Here is a 27,565-nt window from a genome sequence, read left to right as displayed (position 1 = left end):
ACTTTTTTTAACTTAAACAAATTCAAAGTTAGAAAACGTGTAAATTTAGTTTCCTAAATTTAGGAAGCCCATAAACTAAGGTTGTAGAAATGGGGAATTTTTCATCTGATGGCCTATCTTTAACTGCTATTTTTTTTTTAGATGGAGTCTCACTCTGTCACCCAGGCTGGAGTGCAGTGGCGTGATCTCGGCTCACTGCAAGTTCCGCCTCCTGAGTTCATGCCATTCTCCTGCCTCAGCCTCCTGAGTAGCTGGGACTACAGGCACCTGATACCACGCCTGGCTATTTTTTATATTTTTAGTAGAGACAGGTTTTACTGTATTAGCCAGGATGGTCTCCATCTCCTGATCTCGTGACCTACCCGCCTCGGCCTCCCAAAGTGCTGGGATTACAGGCATGAGCCACCACGCCCGACCCACTATTCTTTTTTGGAAGTAGCACTATTGGGCATGAGAATGCCACTTGGAAAGGTTAGAAATTCAGAACAGAAATGTGTGTGTGTGCGCATGCACACTCTCTCTCTCACACACACACACAGAACTCAATCACACATTTTCAGTTAGCAACACCAACTAAGTAAAAGAGCTGGGCGCATCCCGTTATACAACACATTTTTTTTCTTGCATCCCTTATTGCCTAAAGGATACTGTGAATAGGGAAATAGCAGGAAAACATTCTCACAAAGAATGAGTTCCTCTAAATAATATATACAATAAAACTGTCCAGCACATGACCAAAAAATTAACTAATAAAGGCAAGTCCAGTTTTCTTCTGATGTTCAAAGTGAGCATCATTTCATTTAGCTGTTCCTCAGGAAGCATGTTATGCCCCTTTAAAATTGCTGACTTAATGCTTTCATGCACAGCCTCTCGCCTCCCCACCTGGCACCCCTTGCCTGGGTGTAAACCCTGGTGCCCACTTAGGCATGATTACCACTGGTGCAGCCCTGCCATTGGCGTCTCTCTCAAGGGAAAGAGCTTGGGGTAGACGATGGTAAACATAGGCTCACTACACCGATGACAGTGCCCCAGAGGGCAATGCAGCAGCTCCAGGAGACTTCTGGGTAATGAGATTGGAGACAGAAAGTTCAAATCTGGAACACAAGAGAAAATCACGCACGTGAGTAAAAAATCAAACTTCCTTAAACTAGGCTTCTTAAAATATTTCTCTTTGTTACCAAATAATTTCAGTTACTTAAAAGTACTTCATGTTGAAAATTCTGTTATCTGATTGATAGACACTGAATAAAAATCTAACATCATCTGAAAATGAAAGTTTTTAAAAATATTTTTGATACTAAAAGAAAACATAAATTCAATCATTTTAAGAGCCAGAAACTATCCTGAGGTAGAGGCAAGGAATAAGTGAGATAAAATATTTTTTAAGAACAAAGATCAAAAAGGGATAATTCACCCAAAGAGGATTTTTGCAAACTTTAATAAGGGTCAGAGACTTTTTGGAACTGACGACTAAAACTGACTTTCATTAAGTTCTCCCTAATCTATCAGGCATTTAGTATCAATCTTCCACTAAGGCTAAATCATATTTTTTAAAGAGAATGAAAAGGAGGAAATAAAAAAAGAATGAAAAATAATGAAATCAAGCTTTTCCTTGTCTTATTCCCATGAACTGCCATTAATAAAAACAGGGAGCTTCCTTCCCAGCTTAGTCTGAGCTACCCAAAAGAGACATTTAAAGCAAAACATCCCAGTGGCCCAAGCAATCTTGAGGACACATTTACACCAGGTTTCTACTGATGATGAACATCCAACAGAGAGAGAAATGCTCATGCTGAGGTGAAATCTAAAAATTATCAACACATCTTTGGGAAGGAAATACGAATCATCTTTTTACCTTTTATATATGTCCAGACTCATCAATAACACTTAGAAAAATGGAATTTACTGATTGGTGAACAACTATAATTTTCTGTTTAACTTTTAAAACCAACTTAACTTTGCACTAGGCATTTCTGGAAGGTTAATGTGAGATGTTTTTGTATGGACTCTGTTTTTTAAGTAAAGATGAAACATTTCACAGTTTTAAAAACACCTGAAATGTATTTTTCGTATTAATATTGCCTAGTGCTGTCTTAAAGCATTTCAGACATACACCCACAATACCTATCAAATCTGTGCACTGCCAAATCCTTTCCAAATTTCAGCTGCCTCACTACGACAATACTGCCAACGGCTCCCAGTACTTCTACCTCCTTTAGATCTACATATTGCTGAGATGCAAGGAGGCGGTAAGGCAAAAACCTGCTCTACTGACGTATCCAACTTTAAGGACAAGATCTTTCCAAATTTCCCCTACTGCCAGCCTTTTACTTTAACCAAATACACATTCCCAACACCAAGTTCCTTACCTGAAACCACACAGTTGAACTTTTAAGCACCGTCCTTTGCAACTGACAACCACGTTTTTTAAGAATGCTTCTCTGTCTGTAGGGGGTGCTAAAGTGATCAGTGTTGATAACATATCAAAAGTATTTTTCTTATTAGGAAAATCCTGTTGCAAAACAATGTGAATGTACTTAATGCCACTGAACCGTACACTTAAAGATGGATAAAATGGTTACTTTCGTGTTATGTGTATTTTACCACAATAATTTTTTTTTTAAGATGAAAGCCCAAACAGGTGCACAAAGCACAATGTTCACTAAATAACACAGAATAATAAAAAAACCAGAAGTCCCACGTACCTTTCAGCAAGCTGTGGTAGGTATGATACAGACTTCTCATGGCCAATTCCTGCAGAGGGAGGACGTGATCATGCTCCGTCCCTATGGCCTTCACCTCGGCTGGGAGGAAAACGGTTCGCTGCCCTGATGAAAAGGAAAGCAGCTTCACCTCGGAAACTTGAATGGGAGCACCACAGCTGCAGAAAGACACACAATCACAGTATTAGCAATAAGGAGAAGAATACGGGTGCCAATAAAATGTGTTAATCAAAATATACATTTGAAAATTCGTGAATTCTTTTAAAGTAGAATTGCCAGAATTCTTTTCAAAGTGAACAGATGCTATCCCGGGTTCCTTCATAAAACCTGGCCCAGAAATCTAAACTCATTAGTTGGAACTCAGCTAAATCATTGCTGAGGCCCAGTCACTTCTAGCAAGGAAGAACCTTAAAGGAACTTTCCTTCCTAGGCTCTACATAATTTGCTTTGTAAATTCTACTTTTCCCCATTTTATTACCCTAAGTATGTGTTTTTTTTGAAACTCTCAAAATTAAAAGAAAAAAAAAGTACCTTGTTGAATAACAGCATCTTGGTTTAATAGAATTTTTGTGTAGAAAAACTTAAACCCATAAAGCAAATAGATTTTAAATGGCAGAAGATAACTTTATTGGATCCTTCCATAAACTTGTGGGGAAAATATTCTTGGCATACTCAATAAGCCAAGTCATGCCCTATTCCCTGCAGCCACTCATAACCAGAAGGCAGAGATGTCCTCGTCCCTAATGCTGCAATGTTACCAAAACTCACAAATCCAATCTCATTCTACTTCTTGTGTGAAACCACTGGGTAACCTGAGAGCCTCAATACTTTTCTTGTGTAATGACAAATAGATGGCCAACAAACCTTGGCTCTGAAAACACAAAATAATATCACTAACCTTGACCAGATGCAAGCAATGAAGCTTAGGGCACAGGACTGGAAGCCAGAAACCCTTGATTCATTTATTTTTTAAAATTTTCTTCGTTTGTTCCTTCCCTCCATCAGAAAACATTTCCAGAGCACTTACTATATGCTAGTCCGTTAAGATACTTAAATTAAGAAAAACGAGAATGAACCCTTCCTTTGGGAGAAATCATTACAATTGTTCTAATGTGGGGGCAAAGAAGGGTTGACCGACTCTGTCCAGGGAATTAGGGGAAATTTTAAAGATAAGTCAATATCTGACTTAATGTTCAACTCACCTGGAATAAATGGAAATGTGTAATGAGCATTCCAAGCAGAGGGAACAGCATGTGCAGCAGTACAGAAGCCTGAAAGAATATGGCTACATCTTGGTTTCAACAGTGCTGGAAACAGGGATGCAGGGTATGGATGGGTAGGGGGAGGAGGCCAGGAATATTAGCTGAAGTTAGATGGTTTTAATTCATGGGGAAGACTGTTAGGTGTGGTTTTTTTGTTTCTTTGTTTTGTTTTGTTTTGTTTTTTACCAACTATCTGACCACAGTATGGTAGACAGGTAAGGGACTGATAAGTGGCAAAGAGGTAAAGAGAACCCAAATATAGAAGGAAACAGAAATGGAGAAGTCTTTAGGGTCTTGAAAATGAGAGCTTGAGATAAACAGAAGAGGTATGGAGTATCATTATGGGTAAGAAGCCAGTGGCTTTCTCTGTTAGTTCCCAAAGCAAATAATTCTGAAATGTGACTTTGTTCACATAATCTTTTATACTAATCAAGATAGATTTAGAGAATTCCTTTTGTAATATTCCATACTATGGATGAACCACAGTTTATTAATTTATTTATTATGTTTATCCTGACTTCAATGTTTTCCCTCCTACTACACATACATCATCACAATAAATCTTACATACATTCCAATGCACAGATGTTTTTATTATAGTAAAATTCCCAAACTGAGACCACCGGCCATGAAAAATGAACATTTTAAATGCCTGAGATCTTTCCAAAATGATTGTTAAGAAAGTATCCATTTCCCCATACCATCATCAGAAATGGATATTATCAGTCATTTTAGTTTTTGCTAGGCTGATTAATGGAAATGTCTCCTTGGTTACTAATGAGTTTGATCACCTTTTGTTAGGTTTGCTGGCCACTTGTATTTCTTCTTCTGTAAACTGTCCATGTCCATCCCTTACCTAATTTTCTGTTGAATTAAAATATAACGATTTGTAGGAACTTCCATATTGGTGATAACAATCCTTTGTCATATACACTGAAATATTTATCAATAAAAATGTTTTTGTCTTTTAACTTTGCATATGGTTCCCTTTGTCAGCAGTCATTCTTTTCTGATGTGAAATCTATCCACTTATTTTCTTCACAGTATCTACATTTTTCTGAATTTCTTAAGAGGGTTACCCTAATTTGAAGACTGTGCATATATTATCCTAAAGTTTCTTCCAGTATGTTTATTGTATTTTTATGTGTAGATTTTTTTTTTTTTTTTTAAGACGGAGTCTTGCTCTGTCACCTAGGCTGGAGTACAGTCCGTGATCTCAATCCATTGTAACCTCTGCCTCCCGGGTTCAAGTGATTCTCCTGCCTCAGCCTCCTGAGTAGCTAGGATTACAGGCACCTGCCACCACATCTGGTTAATGTTTGTATTTTTAGTAGAGACGGGGTTTCACCATGTTGGCCAGGCTGGTCTTGAACTTCTGACCTCAAGTGATCGGCCCGCCTCAGCCTCCTAAAGTGCTGGGATTACAAGTGTGAGCCACCACACCTGGCCTTTACATGTAGATGTTTTATCTATTTGTCTTACTTGGTTATATAATATAAAATAGGACATAGCTTTTTTTTTTTCCAAATGGAAAAATAATTGGAGTAGCATTATTAAACAACACTATCATTTACCTCTGAATCGCACTGTTCTCTTTATTCTATTAAGTTCCCATATACCCTGGCATTGCTTTCTGGAGTCTTTAGTCTGTTTCAGTGATGCATTAATTTAATTCTGTGTCAGTTCTATATTGTTTTGATTATAATACTTTATAGAAGATTCTATCATTTGACAAGTCTGTCCTAACTATTATTGTTCAATTTTTTTTCTTGCAATTCTCAGTTACCATTCAATGTGAACTTTACAATTATTTTATCTCTATTTCCCTAAAGCCTTCCAGAGATTTGGATTAGAATTAACATCAGTTTCCATGTTAAGAGAGGTAATTTGATAATAAATTTCCTTATCTGCAAACATGGTATGTCTGTACTATCCACCTAGTGCTTTATATCCTATCCTTTAATAAAAATTTCACAAGTTTCTTCATATAGATTCTGTTCCTTTCTCATGATATTTATTACTGGATATTTAAATGTGTGGTACAAATATAAATGACATTTTCTCCCTAACTTTGATTTCTAATTTATGAAGACATAAAAGCTGCTGATCTTTGTATGCTATCTTATATTTAGCCACCTTACTAAATTCTTTTATGTGTCTGAAATATTTTTTTGGTAGCATATCTTGAGTTTTCTAGATAGGTGATATTCAAGCATATCACCTATAAAGACCTTTCTGGTTCTTTTTTCCCAGTATTTATAATGTCTATTTCCTTTTTATCCATCTTATTGCATTAGACAGATGGTAGTGGTGACAGTGGGCCCTCACTCCTCTCCTATTCCTGATTTTAATGGCCATAGTTTGAATACATCCACATTTAATATAAAAATTATTATATATGGCTACAGAATTCATCTAAAGTTTTTCTTAACATACCAATATAGTAATGTTTGTTTTTCTTTAATATAATGTTGAATAAATTATTGATATTTTAAGGTAAACTTTAAAATATTTAAAACATTATTTAAACATATCATCATATAGAAAAGTACAGAAATCACAGTTGCTCTGTGATTTTCACAAGATGAACACACTAATCACCACCAAGGTCAAGAACAAGAACCTCAGAAGACCACCTTGGGTCCCACTGCTAAGCAAAACCCATACCCCAAAGGGAACCACTATTCCAAATTCTAACACTATAGTCTGGTTTGGCCTGTTTGAACAGCATGAATGTTGCTGTGCCTGGTTTCTTTTGTCAACATTATACTTCTGGAATTCATCCATGTTGCTTTGTGTACTGTAGTTTATTCATTTTCATTGCTGTGTAGTAATGATGGACATTTGGGCTGTTTGTAGTGTGGAGCTACTACAAATCCTGTCTCCATAAAAATAGTGTATTTGGTACATATGAGCATATACATTTGTGAGGAACGCACTTAAGATCAAAACTGGGCCTCTTATAGTGAGGAGAGACAGACATTAATATATAATAGACTGAGAGGGGAGTGAGAGCTGTATGACTTTTTTTTTTTTTTTTTTTTTTTTTTTTTTGAGACGGAGTCTCGCTCTGTTGCCCAGGCTGGAGTGCAGTGGCTGGATCTCAGCTCACTGCAAGCTCCGCTTCCCGGGTTTACGCCATTCTCCTGCCTCAGCCTCCCGAGTAGCTGGGACTACAGGCGCCCGCCACCTCGCCCGGCTAGTTTTTTGTATTTTTAGTAGAGACGGGGTTTCACCATGTTAGCCAGGATGGTCTCGATCTCCTGACCTTGTGATCCGCCCATCTCGGCCTCCCAAAGTGCTGGGATTACAGGCTTGAGCCACCGCGCCCGGCCATGACTTTTGATAGTACCCAAATAATGACCTTTTCTCCTTCAGAAACTATGCTGTGTCATCTACATGTGCATTCTTGTGGGAAGTGCTACAGATTTATCCTTCTCCTTTTTAGCAAAAAAGTTTTTCTTCAGCTTAAAAGTAAAAGGAAAGGGGAGAAGTGGATATGGAGATGGAAAGAAACTATGTCACCTAGAAAGAATAAACCTTGGCTTGGACAAAGAGTCTGTCATCTTGGCAGAGCTACTTAAGGCTAAGTTTTGTTCTGAGAATGTATTTATGTAATTCTGAGTTGACTTTTTTTCTTCAGCACTTATAAAACATAGTTGTATTGTTTTCTGGACTTCAAAGTTTCTGATGAGAAGTTAACAATCTTTTTGAATTACTCCTTTGTATGTAATGTTATTTCTCAGGTTACTTTCAAAATTTTCTTTTTATCTTTTGTTTTCATCAGCTTTGCCTATGCATGGTTTTCTTTGAATTTATACTGCTTAGGATTTGCTACACTTCTTGAAAATGTAAATTTGTTTTTCATCAAATTTGGGAAATTTTTAAACATTATTTCTTCAAACATATTTGTTACTGATGTTACCTATTCTCTCCCTATTTTCCTTCTAGGATGCCAATTATACATGCACAAGACTCTTTTATATTGGCTGGCAAGTCCCTGATGCTGTGTTCATTTTTGTTTTCAATGTCTTTTCTATGTGTCCTTCAGATGGGATCAATTCTACTGATCTATCTCTAGTTCAGTGACATTTCCTCTGTTCCAACCATTCTGCCATGAAGTCCATTAAGTTAATTTTTTACTTCAGACACTGTTTTCAATTCTAGATTTTCCTTTTTTTTAGTCTCAATTTTTCTGGCCTTTTCATTCATTAATCATTGAGAATAACTGTAACAGTTGCTTTGAAATCTCTGTGTGTCACTTCAACAATTTGGGTCATCTAAAGTTGGAATCTCTGCTGGTCACCTTTCCTCTTGAGAATGGGTCACATTTTCCTGATTCTTTACATGTCTTGTAATTTTGGAATGTTTCCTAGATACTGTGAAAGTTATATTGTAGAGACCCTGGGTTCTCTTATATTCTGTTAACACTTAAAAGTAATTAATATTTTTGTTTTAACAAAAATTAACTTCATGGGTGTCAAACTGCAAACTCAGTCTCTTTTTATTTATTTATTTATTTATTTTTTCATATGTAGCTCTTTTTTCTTTTTTTTTCTTTTTATTATTATCTGAGTTTAAAGTATAATAAACTCGGTCTCTTAAATGACAGTTTCAATCACACTTGAGTACTTTCATCTGCAGCCAGGCCACTTTGGTCCTGTTCCATGAAAGTGTGTTTCAGGTATCCGATACTGGGGGCAGGCAGCCCCTACATAAAAATGGACTACTTTTAGTATATTGGTTTAACTCAGAATACATTTCTCATACAAGCAACTCTATTACCCTCAGTGGTTATATTAATAAACCCTTAGAATAGTATTTAACCAATTTGGACACAAATCCAGTTATAATTGCTTATTTACACAATAAAAAGCAAAGCAGTGGCTTGGTTTTTTTTTTTTTTTTTTCTTTTTTACATGATTAAACAACTGGAAAAAATCATCCTGTAGAGGATTACTTTTACTGTTAAGTTCTCCTCAGTAAGCATGTGTGCCAATTACCATTCTCTAAAATTCTAACATGGAATGAACCTCTCTTTCTGGCTATAATGTAGAAGAAAAAGGACATTTACTCCTGTAATAACAAGAAAAACCCAGAAAAAATGAAGATCATTCCTTTCCATGAGGCTAGCAAATAGTATAGATGCCATGAAGCTGTGATAGCCAGTCTCCAAGTGGGCCCCGAATGGTCCTGGCTCCTAGTGGTCACTCCCTTCCTACTTTGAATAGGGTTGACCTGTGTAATCAACGGGATTTAACAGAAACAAGTGTGTGGCTTTGAAGCTAGGTCATAAAACACAGTTCCATGCTATACATTTCCATCGCTCTACCTCTCTTAGGGTATTTATTATTTGTATTACAGTTATTTTTGCATATCAAGATAAACATTTAAACTATATTTGTTTTTCCCACAATTTCTAGCACTGTGCTGATTTGCTAATGTTCACAAATTATTTGACAAATAAACACAGAATAAGGAGAAGCTAACTTTGTTTGCATTTCCATGAATACCAAAGATAATTTTATGAGACTTCTGAGATTTCTTAAAACTGCAACATTTGCTATTTGCTGTTTCTATACCTGTTTATAAGTTTTATACCCCATTCTCTCTCTATTCTCCTTCCGAGATATGAATCTGAGATAAATATATATATATATCTCTCAGACTTTTCTTATATTGCCTCACAAGTCCCTAAAGCTGTGTTCATTTTGCTCAGTTGTTGCTCTAATTCTTAGACCCTCAATCTGAAAAGGGTACTGCAATTGTTTCAGAGCTTGTACAGCACAGCAGAAGCTATTCTTATATCCTGGGCCTACATCTAGGCCAGATGCAACATATGATAGCAGTGAAGAACCAAAGGAGTTGATCTTTCAGGTCTCAGATTAAATATTACTTCCTTAAAGAGAACTAGTACCAAGTTTGTTACATTATTTAGGGTTTGCTTGACTCCCTGGCTAGATCAGAAGGTCCATGAGGGCAGGTACTGTGTTGCTTAGCGCATCACTGTATAGCCATTATCTCATACAGTGACCAGAGTAGTTGCTCAATAAATGTTCACTGAAGGAACAACTGGACCAAAATTCTTGTTCTGAATCAAGAAGGGCACTTTCTAGGCTTCAAATACATGTATGTCCTTTTACTAGATTTCCCCCAGGCCCTTGTGCTACTACCCTTTCCCCCTCCTTTCCTTTAGGCTGAGGCACGAAGCAACACTACTTTGAACTGGAACTGGGAAGTCCCTTTCCACATATCCAACAGATAAAAGAGGCAGAAGAAAGGAGATTCTTAATGCTGCTGTGTCAAAGCTTCAGCAGTTATCATCTATTAAAATTCTGAACACATTTTGCCATAGAAATATGTAAGTATAATTTAGGGGGTGCAAATTAGTCAATGAGTCAATAGACTCTTCAATGAGTTTGCTTACCAAGGTAGAGGCCAGAGCCGTTTCTATGAAGAAAGCATTCTGAGTTCGGAGTTAAACCAACAGGCTAAAAAGGCCTTTAGATTATAGGCCATTTGTAAGTAGGACTGCTTATTCCCTCAATACTACTATTAGAAAACTGGTTGTTTGATACCTATATTGTTAATAATTTTATTTCTCTATTACTACTAACAAAAGTTTAATAATAAAAAAAGTCGACTTCTACCTAATTTGTGTATTTTCCCCTAGTGTTTTGCTTTTTTTAAAAAGATTTGGAGTTCTCATCAAATTTACTACCACTGCTACCAGACACCAAGTCAAAGACTTAAAAATATCTCTCTACTTAGCACAAACAGAACTTTCTAGTAGTCAATAACATCTATATCTAAACAACAAAGTATAAGGTACTTTTTCTTTTTTTTTTTTTTGAGACGGAGTCTCGCTCTGTCGCCCAGGCTGGAGTGCAGTGGCCGGATCTCAGCTCACTGCAAGCTCCGCCTCCCGGGTTTATGCTATTCTCCTGCCTCAGCCTCCGAGTAGCTGGGACTACAGGCGCCTGCCACCTCGCCCGGCTAGTTTTTTGTATTTTTTTAGTGGAGACGGGGTTTCACCGCATTAGCCAGGCTGGTCTCGATCTCCTGACCTCCTGACCTCCTGATCTGCCAGTCTCAGCCTCCCAAAGTGCTGGGATTACAGGCTTGAGCCACCGTGGCCGGCCCACTTTTTCTTAAATAAGAGCTACTCCTTAATTGTGGCAGAGATGCAGATTGCATTTCAGTTTGGTCGCTGAAGGTTCTGGTGTGGGAAAAAGTGCCTTCAGCTTTGGAGCTTGCTTGCATCATTCTATGTACCATGGTGACTACAGGCATTTTATTCACCACCTGGAAGAATTAGGCTATATTAATGATCCTTTAAGAACTCATTAGGATTAATGACTACATAGTATCACAGCTGTGACATAAGCAGCTGTAGAAAAATCACTGAGCTAAAAACACCAATTCTATCATCTTTGCTTCACAGAAAGTTCCAGAATACATCTCTCAGCTTGGAGTTCATCAGCCTATACAGGCACTGAACTCATCTTGGGCTTTCCCAAGATAACAACTGCATAAGTTTTCCTAAAAGAACTGCTCCTAGGACTGCCCCTGGAGCTGTGCTATGCCAACGGCGGGGAACGACTGTCTTCTATGTATATATTTATTGTCATCCCTTTTCTTGCCAGAACTACACATAGCCTGTGCCAAGTCATGCAGGATGATGGGGACTACAAGGGGAGAGTCAAACATGCTGATTAGGTTGCCTCCAGGGTATTCACTTGGCTGCTGAAGTGGGGAAAGGAAGGTCAGTCACAAGTGGGTCCTGGTGGTTGAGTGGCCCCATCTTAATCCTTGGCCAATCAGGGAAACACTTTAGGGTGGTTCTGTGCCAGCACTGTAGAAGGAGAAGATGAAACCATCTTTCTAAAAGCCTGACTAAAAAGAAAAGATTATTGCTGCTCTGAAAATAAAAGCCCATTAACTGAAATATCTGTTTTGGTTGCTAGAATCATGATTTATTTTGAGGGACTATCTCAAATGTTGAGTTCTAAATATTTCCAACTGGTAAAATCCTAGATACTAGGACTGTCACTGCAGTAAAATTGTCATTGCAATGGGCTTCGGAGAAAGAAAAACTTCTAAATTAATGCTGATTCCTCTACTTTCTGTGACTAGCACCACTGAGTTTATAATGGCACGTGTGGCCATGTATGTACATCAAACCATCACGTGTACAATTTAAATAATTACAATTTTATTTGCCAACTCTACTTCAATAAAGCTGGGGTATGTGGGGGGGGAAATAAAGGTGTTTCTTTCCATAATAAAAAAGGTATACATGGATTCATTTTTCTTTCAATTAGAAAATAACTTACTGATTGAACCCAGCAGGCAATATTCCAAACTGCCTGCCCAATACCCTTAGTTTCTAAGGATACTTGGTTTAGCATATCAAGGGCAAAGACAAAATTGAACAGAAGTACCAAAAGTAGTTAATCTATTTTTTAGTTCAAAATGTGAAATTGGCCTTACCCACTGCACCCGATGACTTTATTGTACAGATAAGATGGCAAGCCTTTCAGGTGAATGTTGTTATCCACGTATACATACTGTAGTTCTCGAGATCGACCTAAATCTGGATTAGAAAGAAAAGTGCTGTAATTTCTATATACAGGCACCATTATAATGTGAAATATAAAATGTAATACATAATATTAGAAATACTCGAAAATTTCTATTCTGGAAGAAAACCATAAAAAGTGTTATATAAAGTAAGCTATAGCTCAGCCTAAACAAGCCTAGTTCTGCCCCTTGATACAGATTCTTTGCTTGGTCAAACTTTAGTCAGGTTCCTAAACCTTCTTCTAGGTCCACATGTGGACCTTGTAAAATCCAGTTTTAGCAAAGAACTCTGCTAAGTCAGTTTAGCAAGAACCCCTCACTTGGGATATCTGATTGGGTTCCTCCTTTCTCCCCCATCTCCTCGGTCTAATCACCCTGGCCTGTCTTTAGCAAGAATTCTACTTGGTCAGTCATCCCTTTTCTTGCCAGAACTACATATTGTCTCCTTATTCCTGATGTTTCCTCTCAGCAGTTTCCATCCACTGATCACCTTGCTCCTTGGCTGTAAATTCCTACTTGCCCATGTTATATTCAGAGCTGGCCCAATCTCTTTCCCCAACTACAAGACCCAGTTGCAGCGGTTGCTGCACCTAGGCTGATGGTCTCAAATAAAGTCTTCCGTACTATGCTTTAACAAGTGCCACTGAATCACTTTTTCTTTAACACCTTATACAGAGATTTCCTGTGTCTCACCTCCCATGGCAAAGGTGGATGGAGGAGAGGATTAGGGATCAGGCATTGGCTAGGCAGGAGTCTTAGGATCCAGGCAGATGTAGGAATAGAGAGAACTTCCCCGTGAGGAAGAAGTAAAGCAGAACCCAAACCCCAGTCCCGTGAGGTGGGACAGTGGCATAGACAAGACTTAAAGGCCAGAGAGCAGGGGCTGGAATGGGTATGAACCTGGAAAAGGAAGAAGTTGAGAAAGGGGGCCCCAAAAGAAGGGTCTACAACAGTAACAAGAATGTCAGAAAGAGGCAGAACTCAAGTATTTCCCAGAGGTAGCAGGGCAGTGAGAAGGCAAAGAGTGGAAGAGGATCCAGTGAGGAAATAAGGCTGAAAGTACGGATGGAGATTCCCAGCAAGAACAGGTGGTAGAGACACTTCTCAGATATCCAGGCCATCCCTTCCCATGTGCCTAGGAATGTGCAACCAGCTCTCCTCTCCACTCCTAAGCACTCACTGACTAGGGCTATTTGTCTTCATTGTCACAGAGGTACACAACAGAGTCCTGAGCAGTCTTGCTAACCATCTGCTCTTAAGAAAGAACATAATATGGCGGGGGTGGGAGGTGGTGGTGCTTATGCCTATAATCCCAGCACCCTGGGAGGCCAAGGCAGGTGGATTGCTAGAGCCCAGAAGTTCAAGACCAGTCTGGGCCACATGGTGAAACCCTATCTCTACCAAAAAATACAAAAAAATTAGCCAGGTATGGTGGCATGTGTCTCTAGTTTCAGCTGCTCGGGAAAGGTGAGAGGATTGTTTGAGCCTGGGAGGTTGAGGCTGCAATGAGCCAAGATCATTCCACTGCATCCAGCTTGTGCAACACAGCCAGACCCTGACTAAAAATTTTTAAAAAAGAGAGAGAAAAAAGAAAGAACATAGTCTTTGAAAGGTTTTCTAGGGTTCTGCTTACGAAAACAGAAGATAGGCTGAAGGACAGCTCTTCCTCTTAATCTTTCTTTAGTTTAGGAAAGTCAAAGGCCCAGATAGCTACATTAGGAGGCTTTTAGATTCATTTATATTGCAAAAGAAAACCCATTTAACCATTAAGGACCTTTAGTCCTATGCTAGGCCTTGGAAATATAGCTATGAATACAGTATTAACCTATGTGGAAACAGGAAAAACGGTAACTGTAATATAATACGATCACTTCTGTTAGAGAAGCTGGTTGAAGGTCTTATGGTTCACAAATGGGTTCTGGATAATTTGTCCCAGAAAGCAGGAGGAGCGTAATATAAAGTTAAGGTAAGAAAGAGTTCCTGTGGGAGACGGTAGGGTGGGTTAACATTACTTCCTGCTGGTCCTATTACAATCATCCTGCCCAGTTACAAAAATGAACCACAATTTCCCTCAAAAGGGTTACAACAATTTACACACCTACCAGCCACGTATGAGAGCACCTGCTTCCTCATAGGAAGCAAAACGTCATGTTTTAAAATTTTTGCCATCCTTATAGGTAAGAAAAGGTATCTTGACATTGTTTTAACTTGCATTTTTCTACTTATGAGTTTGAACATTTCAAAACTATGTCTGAGGGGCATTTATATACATTTTGTAAATTGCCTGTTCAAATATTTTTCTCATTTTTTGATCAGGTTTTTGGTATTTTACCCCTTGTTTTTATGAGTCCTTTATGTATCAGGGACATGAGTTCCACATCTGTGGTTTATGTTATAAATACTTTCTCTCAGTTTGTCAGCTGTCATTTAACTTAGTTGATGATGTATTTTTGTCATGCAAAATTCTGAAAAGTCTTCCAATTTATCTTTTTTAAAAATTGCCTCCAGATTTTGAGTCGTAGTTGGAAAACCTCTTCCCTGTGACATCCAAGTTTAAGCAGAATTCACCCATATTTTCTTCTAGTGTTCATATGGTTTCATTTTTCTCTTCCTTTTTTTTTTTAAACAAATTGAGTTCTAATTCATTTGGAGTCTATTCTTATACATGGCATAAAAGTACAGCTAATAATTCCCCTTTTCAAATGGTGATTCAGCTGTCTCAGTGTCATTTATGAACTTTTTAGTCCATTTTTACTCCAGTACACCAAAAAGAAAAAAAGATCTCTAAGACTAGAAGATAAAAACAATTATAAAGTGTACATATTCCAGAAGAGAAAAACTGTGGTGCTAATTGAGCTGCAAATATGTAAAAAATAAGAGATGAAACCCCAAAGATTTCACAAAAAAAACTAGCAGAACTTATAAATGAATTCACTATAGCTACAGGATACATTTCAACATATAAAACTCATTGATTTTCTATATACAAATAACAACCGACCAGAGAAAGAAATCAAGAAAACAATCCCATTTTTGATAGTATTTTTAAAAAGTACCTAGAAATGAATGTAACTAAGCAGGTGAAAATGTAACTAAGGAGGTGAAAAGATACACTGAAAACTATAAAAAACTGATGGGAGAAAATTAATAATACACAAATAAATGGAGAGATATCCAGTGTTCGTGGATGGGAAGAATTAATATTGTTAAAATATCCAAACTACCCAAAGCAATGTACAGATTTAATGTAATGTCTATCAAAATTCCAATGGCATTCTTCACAGAAATAGAAAAAAAATCCTAAAATTCATATGGAGCAAAAAATAAAACAACAATAACAACACCCAAATAGCCAAAGCAATACTGAGACAGAAAAATAAAACTGGAGGCATCTCACTTCCTGATTTAAAATTACTTTACAAAGCTATGGTAACAAAAGCACTATGATGCTGGCACAAAAACAGAAACCTGGACCAATGGAACAGAACAGAGAGTCCAGAAATAAATCCAAACATATATGGGTACCAAGAGGACATAACAGGGAACAGAAAATGTCTTCAATAGATGGTGCTGGGAACGCTGGATTTCCACATGCAAAAGAATAAAATTGGACCCTTATCTTACACAATACACAAAAATCAACGCAAAACTGATTAAGAAACCTAAATATAGAACCTGAAACCATAAAGCTCCTAGAATAAAACATAGGAGAAAAGCTCCTTGACACTGGCCTTGGCAATGATTTTTTCGATATCACACCAAAAGCTCAGGCTACAAAAACAAAAATAAAGGAGACTACATCAAATTAAAAAGCTTCTGCACATCAAAGAAAACAATTAACAAAATGAAAAGGCAACCTACTCACTGGGAAAAAAAAATAAGTGCAAACCACATAACTGATAAGAGGTTAATATCCAAAATTTATAAAGAACTCTTATAACCCAATAGCAGAAAAACAACTCGATTAAATAATGGGCAAAGCATCTAAACAGACATTTTTCCAAAGAACATATACAAAAGGCCAACAGGTATATGAAAAGGTGCTTAACATCACTAGTAAAGGAAATGCAAATTAAAACCACTATGAGATTACCACCTCACACCTATAAGGATGGCTATTATAAAAAAGGTAAGAGATAACAAATGTTGGTGAGGGTGTGGAGAAAAGGGAACCCTAGTACGTGTTAGTAGGACTGTAGATTGGTGCAGCCATTACGGAAAACAGTATGGAGGTTCCTAAAGAAATGAAAAATAGAACTACCACATGACTCAGCAATCCCTCTTCTGGGTATATATCCAAAGGAGATACAATCATCGCCTCATAAAGACATCTGCACTCCCATATTCACTGCAGCATTATTCACCACAGCCCAAGATATGGAAACACTGTAAATGCCAATTGATGAATGACCAGATAAAGAAATGTGGTATGTGTACATAATGGAATATTTTTCAGCCTTAAAAAAGAGACTTATGCCACAACCTGGATGAATCTGGAAGACATTATACTAAGTGAAATAAGCCAGACACACAAAGAAAAATGTTGCACAATCTCACTTATATACAGAATATTTTTTAAAAAAGAGCTCCACGCCTGTAATCCCAGCACTTTGGGAGGCCAAGTCGGGCACATCACGAGGTCAGGAGGTGGAGACCATCCTGGCTAACACGGTGAAACCGTCTCTACTAAAAATACAAAAACATTAGCCATGATGGCGGGTGCCTGTAGTCCCAGCTACTCGGGAGGCTGAGGCAAGAAAAGGGCATGAACCCAGGAGGCAGAGCTTGCAGTGAGTCGAAATCGTACCACTACACTCCAGCCTGGGCGACAGAGTGAGACTCCATCTCAAAATAAATAAATAAAATGAAATAAAATAAAATAAAATAAAAAAGAGCTCAAGTACACAAGAAGACTGAAACAGGGGTTATCATGTGGGAAGAAGGTAAGGATGGAAAATAGCAGACATGTAGGATGAACAAGTTCAGAGATCCTAATGTACGACATGAAGACTAAGGTTAATAAACTTGTACTGTATTACAGAATTTTGTTAAATATATTTTTAGCTGCTCTTGTCATGAAAAACTATGTGAGATGATAGATATGTTCATTTGTTTGTCTACAGTAACCACTTTACTATTTATTTGTATCCCATAATATCATGTTATAAACCTGAAATATACATAAGAAAATTTACTTTAAAAAAAGTACACACACACACACACACAAAACCTTCTTCAATGGAAAATAACACCGAACAGAGGTCATACAATTTGGAAGGGAAAAATGTGTACCACGTATACAGGTTTTTATGTATTTTTTAAATGGGTAATGGTTGTAATGAAAATATTTTTGATAAGTATGCTTCCATTAAAACTGGAGAAGTAAATTTACAATGAATTCTGGCTTTAGTATAAACAAAATATTTAAACTTAGAATAAAGTCAAGTTTTAATACACCTACTTTCAGTTTTTGATATTTTTTCAAGTACTTTAATGCCCTAAAAAATTAATGTTCTAGAAAAAAATCATAGGAGTGCACATTCTTCCTTTTGCCTTGGGCTTCAAATGTCTCAACATGGCATTGCCAGATCCTGTCTTGATTCAGATTTTTGCTATTTTGTTTACCATGGATTTCTTTGCATTAATTTTATTTCTTAAAATATTGTATTAAAATGTAATTTATCTTAAAACAAAAGGAAACAAGAGTCATTTAAGGCCAGAAGTTTAAGATCAGCTTGGGAAACAGCAAGATTCTGTCTCTACAAAATAATTAGCTGGGAGTGGTGGCACATGCCTATAGTTCCAGCTACTCAGGAAGCTGAGGCAGAAGGATCACTTGAGCCCAGGAGTTCGAGGCTGTACTGAGCCACAGTTGCACCACTGCACTCTAGCTTGGGTGACAGAGCAAGACCCTGTCTCAAAAAACATGAATGAATGAATGAATGAATGAATGGATGAATGAATGAATGAACGAACGACTATTAGCTGGGCATTGTGGCCCACGTCTATAGTCCCACCTACTCAGGAAGCTGAGGCAGGAGGATCACTTGAGCCCAGTAGTTCAAGGCTGCAGTGAGCCATGACTGCGCCACTACACTCCAGCCTGGGCAACAGAGTGAGACCCTGCTAAAAAAAATAAAAAATAAAAAAAGAGGCACTAACTCAGAAATAAGTCACTGAAGAGAATAATTTGCTCACCGTGGGGATAAGAGGACTCATGTGTCTGACTATTCACTTACAAGGCATGTGAGCAGAGCTTCTGTTTGCTCATATGTTAAATGGGGTAACAGTACCTGGTCCCTCAATATTACCAGTTGCAAGGTTACTGAATGTTTAAAACAATTGTGATATTTAAATCAGCATACAATATGTTTTTTAAGCATCAGACTAGAGAATTACCAAAATATTGCATACTGTTAACTTAAGTAAACATTCATGGACATATCTATTGGTGTAAAAGGCAACACATTTATAAAATATAGATGGGAAAACTATAAATACCAGAATCCACTTGCATAAAAAAGACCTCAACATGGTACTAAAAATGCCTATTTTATTTCTTCACTACTTCTCTGGTATACATAAAGAACTCTTACAACTCAGTAGCAGAAAAACAACTCAATTAAAATATGGGCAAAGCATCTAAACAGACATTTTCCCAAAGAACATATACGAAAGGCCAACAGGTATATGAAAAGGTGCTCAACAAATCCTACAGTCACAAATAGAAGACTTTAAAAACACATAGAACACCTTGGAATTTTTTTTTTTTTTTCCAAAATGAAACTGCGTTGATAAAATGCAAATGATCTCTGGTCTCAGATTTGTCTTTCAGAGCCCCTTGAAAGACAAATCTGAGCAGGGCTCACAGAAAGCAGGAAATATTGTTTACTTGGGTATATGCAATGGTAAGGGGCAGAGCATACTAGTTAAAAGAGCAGGAGCACAGACTTGGAGTCAGACAACCTGGGTTTGAATCCTTGTTCTAATTACTAAATGTGTGGCTTAGTTTCCTCATCTGTATAATGGGGAAAATAAAGCTGTCCTCAGGTTTAGTGAGAATTGCTAACAAGGTTTAAAAATTATCAAATAGAATTCTTGGCACACAACCTTCTCCAATATATGGCAGTTACTGTTCTCTTTATTAGTAAGTGACATATTTGGAAGTACGTGCCTACAGTAGAAGGCGGCCAATTAAAATTGAGAATTCTCTTTGGCATGCAGCAAATGGTAGTAACACTTTTCTATACTTCAATTGCACAGAAAAGAGTTGGAGGCAACAGCCTCTAGAGACAATGATTTATCCCCTCAAACCAAGGACACAAAATGAGACATGACAGAGGAAGCACCTCTTTTCTCTATACTGCAAAAGAGCTTGTGCAAATTAAATGAGGTGACATGCAAAGATCACACAATAAAGTTAAATAAAAGCTGGCACTTGCTACCTCTTACTAGTTTAGTCTTCTTTCCCTATGTTAGTTTTATAGGAAAAAACGAGTTGATAATTTAAAAATGCTATTAGGTTCAGATCTTGTCTTCGCTTTTCAATATTCCAGATAATTCAGTTTGTACCTCCTGGCTACTTTGAGGAAGGTAATTTTTTAATATATGCCCACCATGAAACAGACTATTTTATGTTAAAGCTGAAAGAAAATCAGTACCTGCTATGTTCAGATTATACATTAGGCAGCATAATGCCACATGGACATGAGTATGTAATACAGACACTTAAATTTTCCAAATACACAATCTGATAAAGAGTAGGGAATGGCAGTACTGAAATTAGATAATGCAGTGGGTGCTGGAGTCAGAACTGAGTCTGAATCCTGCTTCCCCACTTGCTAACTGCTTCCTGACATGAAGGGAAATGAAATGTTCTGAGCCTGTTTCCTACACTGCAACAAGGGGATAAGAGTACCTTTCTCACAGACCTGTTACGAAGATTAAACAACATATATGGTGCCCAGCTTTATTCCTGGCAAAATAATTGGTACTCGATACATCTTAGTCTTTTACCTCCTACTTCTGAATACAAAGAGGAGATCACAAAACAGTGTGGGATGATGAAGAGAACCAGGCAGCTCTGCAGTTTTAGTTGGCACAGCACAGCCTGGTGGGGAGGCCAGGACACCACAGCGCCAGGCAAGGTCACAGGCTGTAAAGGCGGTGCTGTGACAGCCTCTTGAGAGCGTGATCCTGGCCAGAAGGCAGTCGGCTGGCAAAAACCCCAAGCACAATGGAATGGCATTCGTAATCACTACGAGGCTGAAATACAAACATGTACTTCATGAAAAGGCTTTGAGATATTTCTTACATTCTTGAGACAAAAAAACCTTCACTCAATAATTAACTTTGGAAGAGATCACTCATCTACTAACCACTGGGGTGGTTTTCTTCCTTTTATTAATATTAATGCACCAATACCTTACAATAGATATATCATGCAATAATATTTTTTAAAGTTCTTGAGCAAAAAAGGCTCAGTATGTAAAATTTATAAAGCAAGGAGGCTGTCCATCTGCATAGATGCTACGGCCATAAAGAACTTTTTCATGTGGCTTTTTAAAGTACTGTACTGTGTCCAGAATATTTCCTTTTTTTCTTCCAAACTCACAGATCAGAGTTTCTGACTTAGAAATTAGCAAAATCTAGGAGTCCTGCACAAACTCCAATTCTGTTTGTTTGTTTGTTTGTTTGTTTGTTTTCAACCTCAAGGCTCTGGCATATGCAGTCCACATGGCTGAAAATGGAACAAAAAGCTCCTGTGTATTCAGACTACTGCCCTTTTAACCATACTGTAAAAGCGAGCATGGAATGACAGCACAGGAGAGGACAGAACAGGGTCTGTGTTTACTCCATGCTGACCAGTATGAAACTCATTTATTTTATCAAAAGGTGAATGTATATTCTCATCAACAAAATGATGGGCCAAAAGAAACAACAACATCAAAGCAATCAACCAAAATAAATTGTTTGGAATGCTCTATCAATGTTAAACCAATTATCACAGTTCAATAAATCAGAGATACTATTAGTCATAATTACAATGCTTTAAATATTATAAAATGTGGGCTTCTTAGTAATAAATTCAGAATAATTTACAGTGTATTCCAAAATAATTCTTAAAATGAATTTAAATTACCTACATGATGCTTTTTACAAAGACAACCCTTCAACCACTTTCTCAGAGTAATAAATTTTTAAGTGCTAGCCTCTTTAAATACACACAACACACAGATTCCATTAACTCTCTTACAAAGTCACTGTCTTTCTAGTCTATTCAGCTTTTACAAAATAAGACCTCACAGTGAATTATAATTTAATAAGATAACTTTATACATGGTAGATCACCAACTGTTAAATTAAAATAAATAGATTTTAATGAATTTGAATGACTGCAGGCTTCCTTTGCTGTTGGTTTAAATATTCATGCTGCAGCATCTCTATTTCTGTTGCACAGTTCAGGTAACAAAGAGATGACAAGCAGTGGGCTGGGCACTGTGCTCAATGCTTGGGGTCCAAACATGAAGACACACACTTCCTACACTTCCTTACAGTCTAGTTACAGAGTAAAAACAGTTCATATTGACTGTATGCTTATGTGGTATTTATAAGTGATACATGTTTTATGGATCTTATTCTCACAATCGTGCTATGAAGTAGGTGCTAATATTACCTTATTACTGAGACTTAAATAACCCTCCTAAGTCCAAGATTACACAGCTATTAAGTGGTAGAGCGGGGATTTAAAGGCACATATGCCTGTTTCACCATGATGGAAGTTAGACAGCCTCCCCCAACACATTATTTCTATACAAGCAGGACACTCCCATGCAGGGCAGGGAGTGGTACTACCTAGCAGGATGCCTGGGGGCTGAGGGTGAGAGAGCTGGTTCTTGCCCAAAGCATCCAGGTACAGTATCGGAGTTGGCTCTTGAAGCAGACATTGCCAAGGAGATAAGTGATGAACCAAGTTTCTCTTTGCTTGCTTTAAAGGACTAGAAAACTGGTGGGCTAGTTCTAACTTACAGATTTATGGCAGAAATACCAAGAATTCCTTCAGAGAAGATCCTAGAGAAGGAAACTGGTTGACTGTCCAGTATGGACTTCGAAAATACAACCCTGCCATGGCAGCCTGTGTGAAGAGCAAAATGTCTTCACTGCATTGTACCTTGAACTGCTGCTCAGCTGCACTATGTGCCTGTGTTTCTGGTTTGGAACTTAAAACTTCACTGAAAGCTATGACTGATGGAAACTCTAGATTCTTGCTTTTAAGTCAATTCATAACATCTTCCAGACTTCACTAGTACTGCACATTCTTGTCACTATTTAAAAAGCTGTGAGTTCCAGAACCAGAATAACAAAAAACTCCTGGTAAACATTCTGCTCATGGTGCTAGCCCTCATACTACTATTTTTCTAAGCTTCACGTTGTGCCCTAAGAATGAGCAGCATTTCTTTTTCTTTTAACTGATATTTGGGAGAACAGGGCTCACTTTCTTCACATTAATCATGTCCCACCCCCTAAATCCTACTCCAAAACTTAGAGAAAAATACAAATTTGTTCACTTAAAGCTCACCTAATCTAGCTGTACTTTTCTCTTCATACGTTAGCATAGTAAGTCAACGTCTGGCCCTTGCTGCAGAAGCCACATGAAATAACCGTTAACTTCCTAAGAAAACCTAAACAAGAGAAAAACCCTTATGCAATGAAAGAAAAACAAAGCACTGTCAGAAGACAGTAGAATAGGCTGGGCGTGGTGACTCACACCTGTAATCCTAGCATTTTGGGAGGCTGATTCGGGTGGATCACCTGACGTCAGGAGTTCGAGACAAGCCTGGCCAACATGGTGAAATCCCCATCTCTACTAAAAATACAAAAATTAGCCAGCCATGGTGGCATGCACCTATAATCCCAGCTACTCAGGAGGCTGAGGCAGGAGAATCGCTTGAACCCGGGAGGCGGAGGTTGTAGTGAGCCCATATCGCGCCACTGCACTCCAGCCTGGGCAACAGAGAGAGACTCCATCTCAAAAAAAAAAAAAAAAAAAAAAAAAAAAAGACAGTAGAATCGGCTCAGAAGAGTAAGCAGCACAAGGATAAAGAAGAGTTTTTGTTACAAATACTTACAAAAAGACAGAGCTCAAAAAAAAGCATTGCACATCCATTTCCTTGACAAAATTTGCATTCTAGAGTTCTAACTTTTCTCCTGAAAGATCTACATGGATTTTTGTTAACAGACTCATTCTCTCATTTCTTCCCACTACTAGATTTTGAACCTTGCTTTCAAGACTTTCTTTTCTCTGTTTTCATTACATAGAGACCTGCCCAACAATTACTATAGAACATCATTTTGTCACAAGCTTGGGTCCCCTTTTTGAAAGCAGGTATCACACCTTCTACTCAAACACAGAACTCACTCCAACCTTTGGGACTTTTTGTCCGTACTAGAATAAAGTTCTTCACTGAAATTTACTTAAGGTCACAAATTCTGCAAATTGGTCCCATTAAATAATGACGTCAAGGCCACAGTTCTTCAAACTGCAGATGAAATACATTCACAGTTCAGTACAGTACAGTTTACACTCATCTGTAAGTCTGAGATTAGGAAATTATTAACTGGTTTCCAACTAGTTTCAATACTAGATTGAAGTTTAAATAGTTTTACTGTGTGGACTTTAATTTTTATTAAAAAATAGTAAACAGCAATTCTTTTCCTGACTTTCTAAGCAAATACAGAGAAAGTAGGAACAAGAGACAATAGAAAAAACAAGTACAGTTAACAGATTTGTGCCTTTTATATGCCATTTACAAAAAGAGAAGGGATTTCAGCATGTGCTTTGAAAATGCCTAGGAGCTAGTTTCTAAAACTGCACCATTACTTGCTATATATTTTTTCTACATAAGGCATCCAATTCCTACAAACAAATACAAGTACTACCACTATAAAAAACTGGCGTGTTCTCCTGTTACGTGACAAAGGGCCAGCTTTATACCCTTATCAAAGTCATGGAGTGTGGTCTGGAGGACTGGTAGAATCACGCTAAAACATGAATCTCTGCACTCACATGCTTGCTTGTCCGCTAGGATTGTTCTATAAACAATTTTAGGTTAGTGCAGAGATACATTCATTTTTAAAAATCTATTTACATTTGATATTTTTCAAACATCATTTCAGTATGTAGCACAAGTCCTTGACACACAGAATAACTCTTCCCAATAAAATAAACACTACTAGAATCTCCAAGAGATAACTCTGGGGCTGGTTTAGAAACCCAGTTAATTTTCCTTAGTAGAAAGTTATTTTCTACTAGCTGTTGGGCTTACTACATGGTGGTTTATGCACAAGCTATTCTGTAAATCTCAATGTCCTGTGCCAAACATTCCTGATTACGAATTCAATCGCTTTTTTTTTTTTCTTCTCGTTCTGTTGCCCAGGCTGGAGTGCAGTGGTGCAATCTTGGCTCACTTGGCTCACTGCAACCTCCCAGGTTCAAGCGATTTTTGGGCCTCAGCCTCACCAGTAGCTGGGATTGCAGATGCCTGCCACCACATCCAGCTAATTTTTGTATTTTTAGTAGAGACGGGGTTTCACCATGTTGGCCAGGCTGGTCTAGAACTCCTGACCTCAAGTGATCCACCCACATCAGTCTCCCAAAGTGTTGAGATTACAGGAGTGAGCCACGGGTCCCAGCCCAATCACTGTTTTTTAAGTTAACATTCAATAAGAATTCCATCGCTAATGTGGGTACAACTTTTGTTTTCTTGTTTTCTTAAACTACAGAAGTTACTGGCATTGAGTTTGGCTGACACGGCATTTCCTGGGAGCTAACTAAAGGATGCTCTTCCATAGTCAATTTGTGAATGGGCAACCTCACAATCCTTCTATCTATTATTCAACATTAAGTAAGTTGTGGATAATTGGACTTATCAATTATGCAATGAAAACCAGAAGCGCATGGTTAAAAAGCCTTAGAGAAAAAAATCATTTTCTTTATATCTCCCTACACTTTCAGAAGCCAAGAAATGAGTTGCAGTTGTCTGAGTTATTTAGTTAACGGAGCTATATTGAATCAAAAGCAAATATTCAAGTTTTGAGGCCACTATTAAATTTCATAGCACTAGGCTCAAGTGACTGCTTTCCCCTCTTCCTTGCTGATAGTCACCACCGTGAACAAAGCTTCTATCTGTAGAATCTTCTGTCACTCAGTTGTGCTAGCATAGTAATAATAGGAACATCCTTTTCTTTTGATGCATCTTTTCATCTTAAGAAGAACACAGTCAAAGAGTCTTAATGGTTTCAACAGTATTACAAGTGACTTAGGGAAACATACTCAAAGACTGTTAATGGGTTAGACAGTATTATAAGTGATTTAAGTCATCCCTTACATATGGTATCTTTAGTTACCTTTTGAAGAGGCTATAATCTTACATTTCTTTAAGAAGCCACTTGAAGACTGGTTTTCTCCTAAGTCACACTTCTTTGGCAAGAAACTGAATTCATTAAGTGGCTCCCCAAAATAAGATTCCCACCTCCTATCATAGGGAGCGATATCACAGCATTCGTTTCATAAAACTTTCAAGTTCCTGTATTATTCTTATAGGATCAAGGCTCTTATAACACAGAAGCCTTCTAATATTTGAAAACCTTAGAGGTACATGTGAGTGTGTGCCTGTGTGTATGTGCAGAGTATTTCCAAACTACTGTAAAGAGATACCCCTATTTGCTAAGTTTCTAAGAACAGTTCAGTTCTCTAAAAAAAAAAAAGGCAGTATCAGAGGCTGCATGCTTTGTTTGGCTCTCTCCCAGATAGTTCTTAGCATTAGATGCCTTTGGTTTTTCAGAAAAAGGTTCATGGAAAGGTTTTAAGTGTATAAATTTAATTGTTTTCTTCCTAAAGACAGAACTGAATTCAATTTCCAAATCGATCTTCATGATGGCAAAAAATACCCCCAGAAACAGAAAGATGAGAATGAGGAAACTGTGGCTATTTTGGTCAGCTTCAGTTTCTTCATCTCCGTGGATTATCCTGTCTCCAGTCTCCTGAAGCCTTCCTTGAGTGACCTCACACAGAGCTCTCTAGCTGTCTCGTCCATTTCTTACAAAGAATATCCAGTATACCAGATGCAGCAAGGCCACCAGGGCTTGTATTTGCTCCCTGATCCTTTCTTCCTGCTGTTCTCAAAGAATCCAGTTTTAGACCAGGACAGAGCATTGCTTCAGGTAGCCTGCTTCTTTTATACTGGATAATCTTCATCATCATCATCCTCTTGCTTATATGCTTTTCTAAAGTAAAGTAAAACCTATTCACAGGCCCATATTCTGCCAGGGCTGTAAGCCTTATGAGCCAGGATGGTGACCAGAGCCTTGTGGAAGCTGCTTCCTATCCTGGGCTATCTGCAGGCCAAGATTGGGAGTTGTGGTTACTTCAACTGCCATAAGGCATCCTCCTCAAAGTGCAGAGTAGACCCTCTTGCCTCTAAAGCTCTTTGACACCACATTCACAAATTCACAAAGGAAGGTTGCTCCTGACACAGAGGCAAGGCTTTGGAGTAACAAGAAACCTAGAGACAGAAGCTACTCTGTAACAGTTCAACTCACCACTGAAGATTGTGTACCAAAGAAGAGATGCCCACCTCCCTAGCCACACCGGCCATTAGCATGGTGCATACAGAAGATGCCCTAGTAAATAACTGAGGGTGCCAAGGCAGAAGAGCAGACTAGCCATGTGTATGTAGCACTCAGTTCTCTACCAACAACCATTTCTTTAACCTTGCACCAGCCACTGCAAGTTGGGTCCTCTGTTGCTGCAAGCATTCAGCATGACACACAGCATCACTCCCAGGGCCCCAAACATGACAGTGGTCAGCTTCCTATGGGAATGGCTTCCCTCTATTCTCCCACCACCACTGCCACCTTGGCACATACTCAGCTTGTGTCACTGCTGAAAGAAAGGCAGGAATGAGTGGCCAATGACTAGGGGAATGAGGAGCCAAG

The 27,565-nt window shown here is 38.0% G+C and overlaps 1 protein-coding gene across 9 annotated transcripts in view; it reads right to left on the bottom strand.

Moving 5' to 3' along the window:
• LRRC28 (leucine rich repeat containing 28) overlaps positions 1–27,565 on the bottom strand; it is a 130,575-nt gene that overhangs the window by 17,480 nt on the left and 85,530 nt on the right. For all 9 annotated transcript variants that reach the window (XM_073996813.1, XM_005560593.4, XM_005560591.4 and 6 more), the window contains 3 exons: positions 12,479–12,581; positions 2,706–2,881; positions 935–1,094 (listed from right to left, as the gene is read on the bottom strand). In XM_073996813.1, coding sequence (XP_073852914.1) covers positions 935–1,094; positions 2,706–2,881; positions 12,479–12,581 — 439 coding nt within the window. The remainder of the gene's footprint in view (positions 1–934; positions 1,095–2,705; positions 2,882–12,478; positions 12,582–27,565) is intronic.

The sequence above is a fragment of the Macaca fascicularis genome, chromosome 7 (genome assembly GCF_037993035.2).
Source record: "Macaca fascicularis isolate 582-1 chromosome 7, T2T-MFA8v1.1".
NCBI lineage: Eukaryota > Metazoa > Chordata > Mammalia > Primates > Cercopithecidae > Macaca > Macaca fascicularis.
The sequence above is the reverse complement of the archived record's forward strand: the minus strand, read 5'-3'. Positions and strand labels throughout refer to the sequence as shown.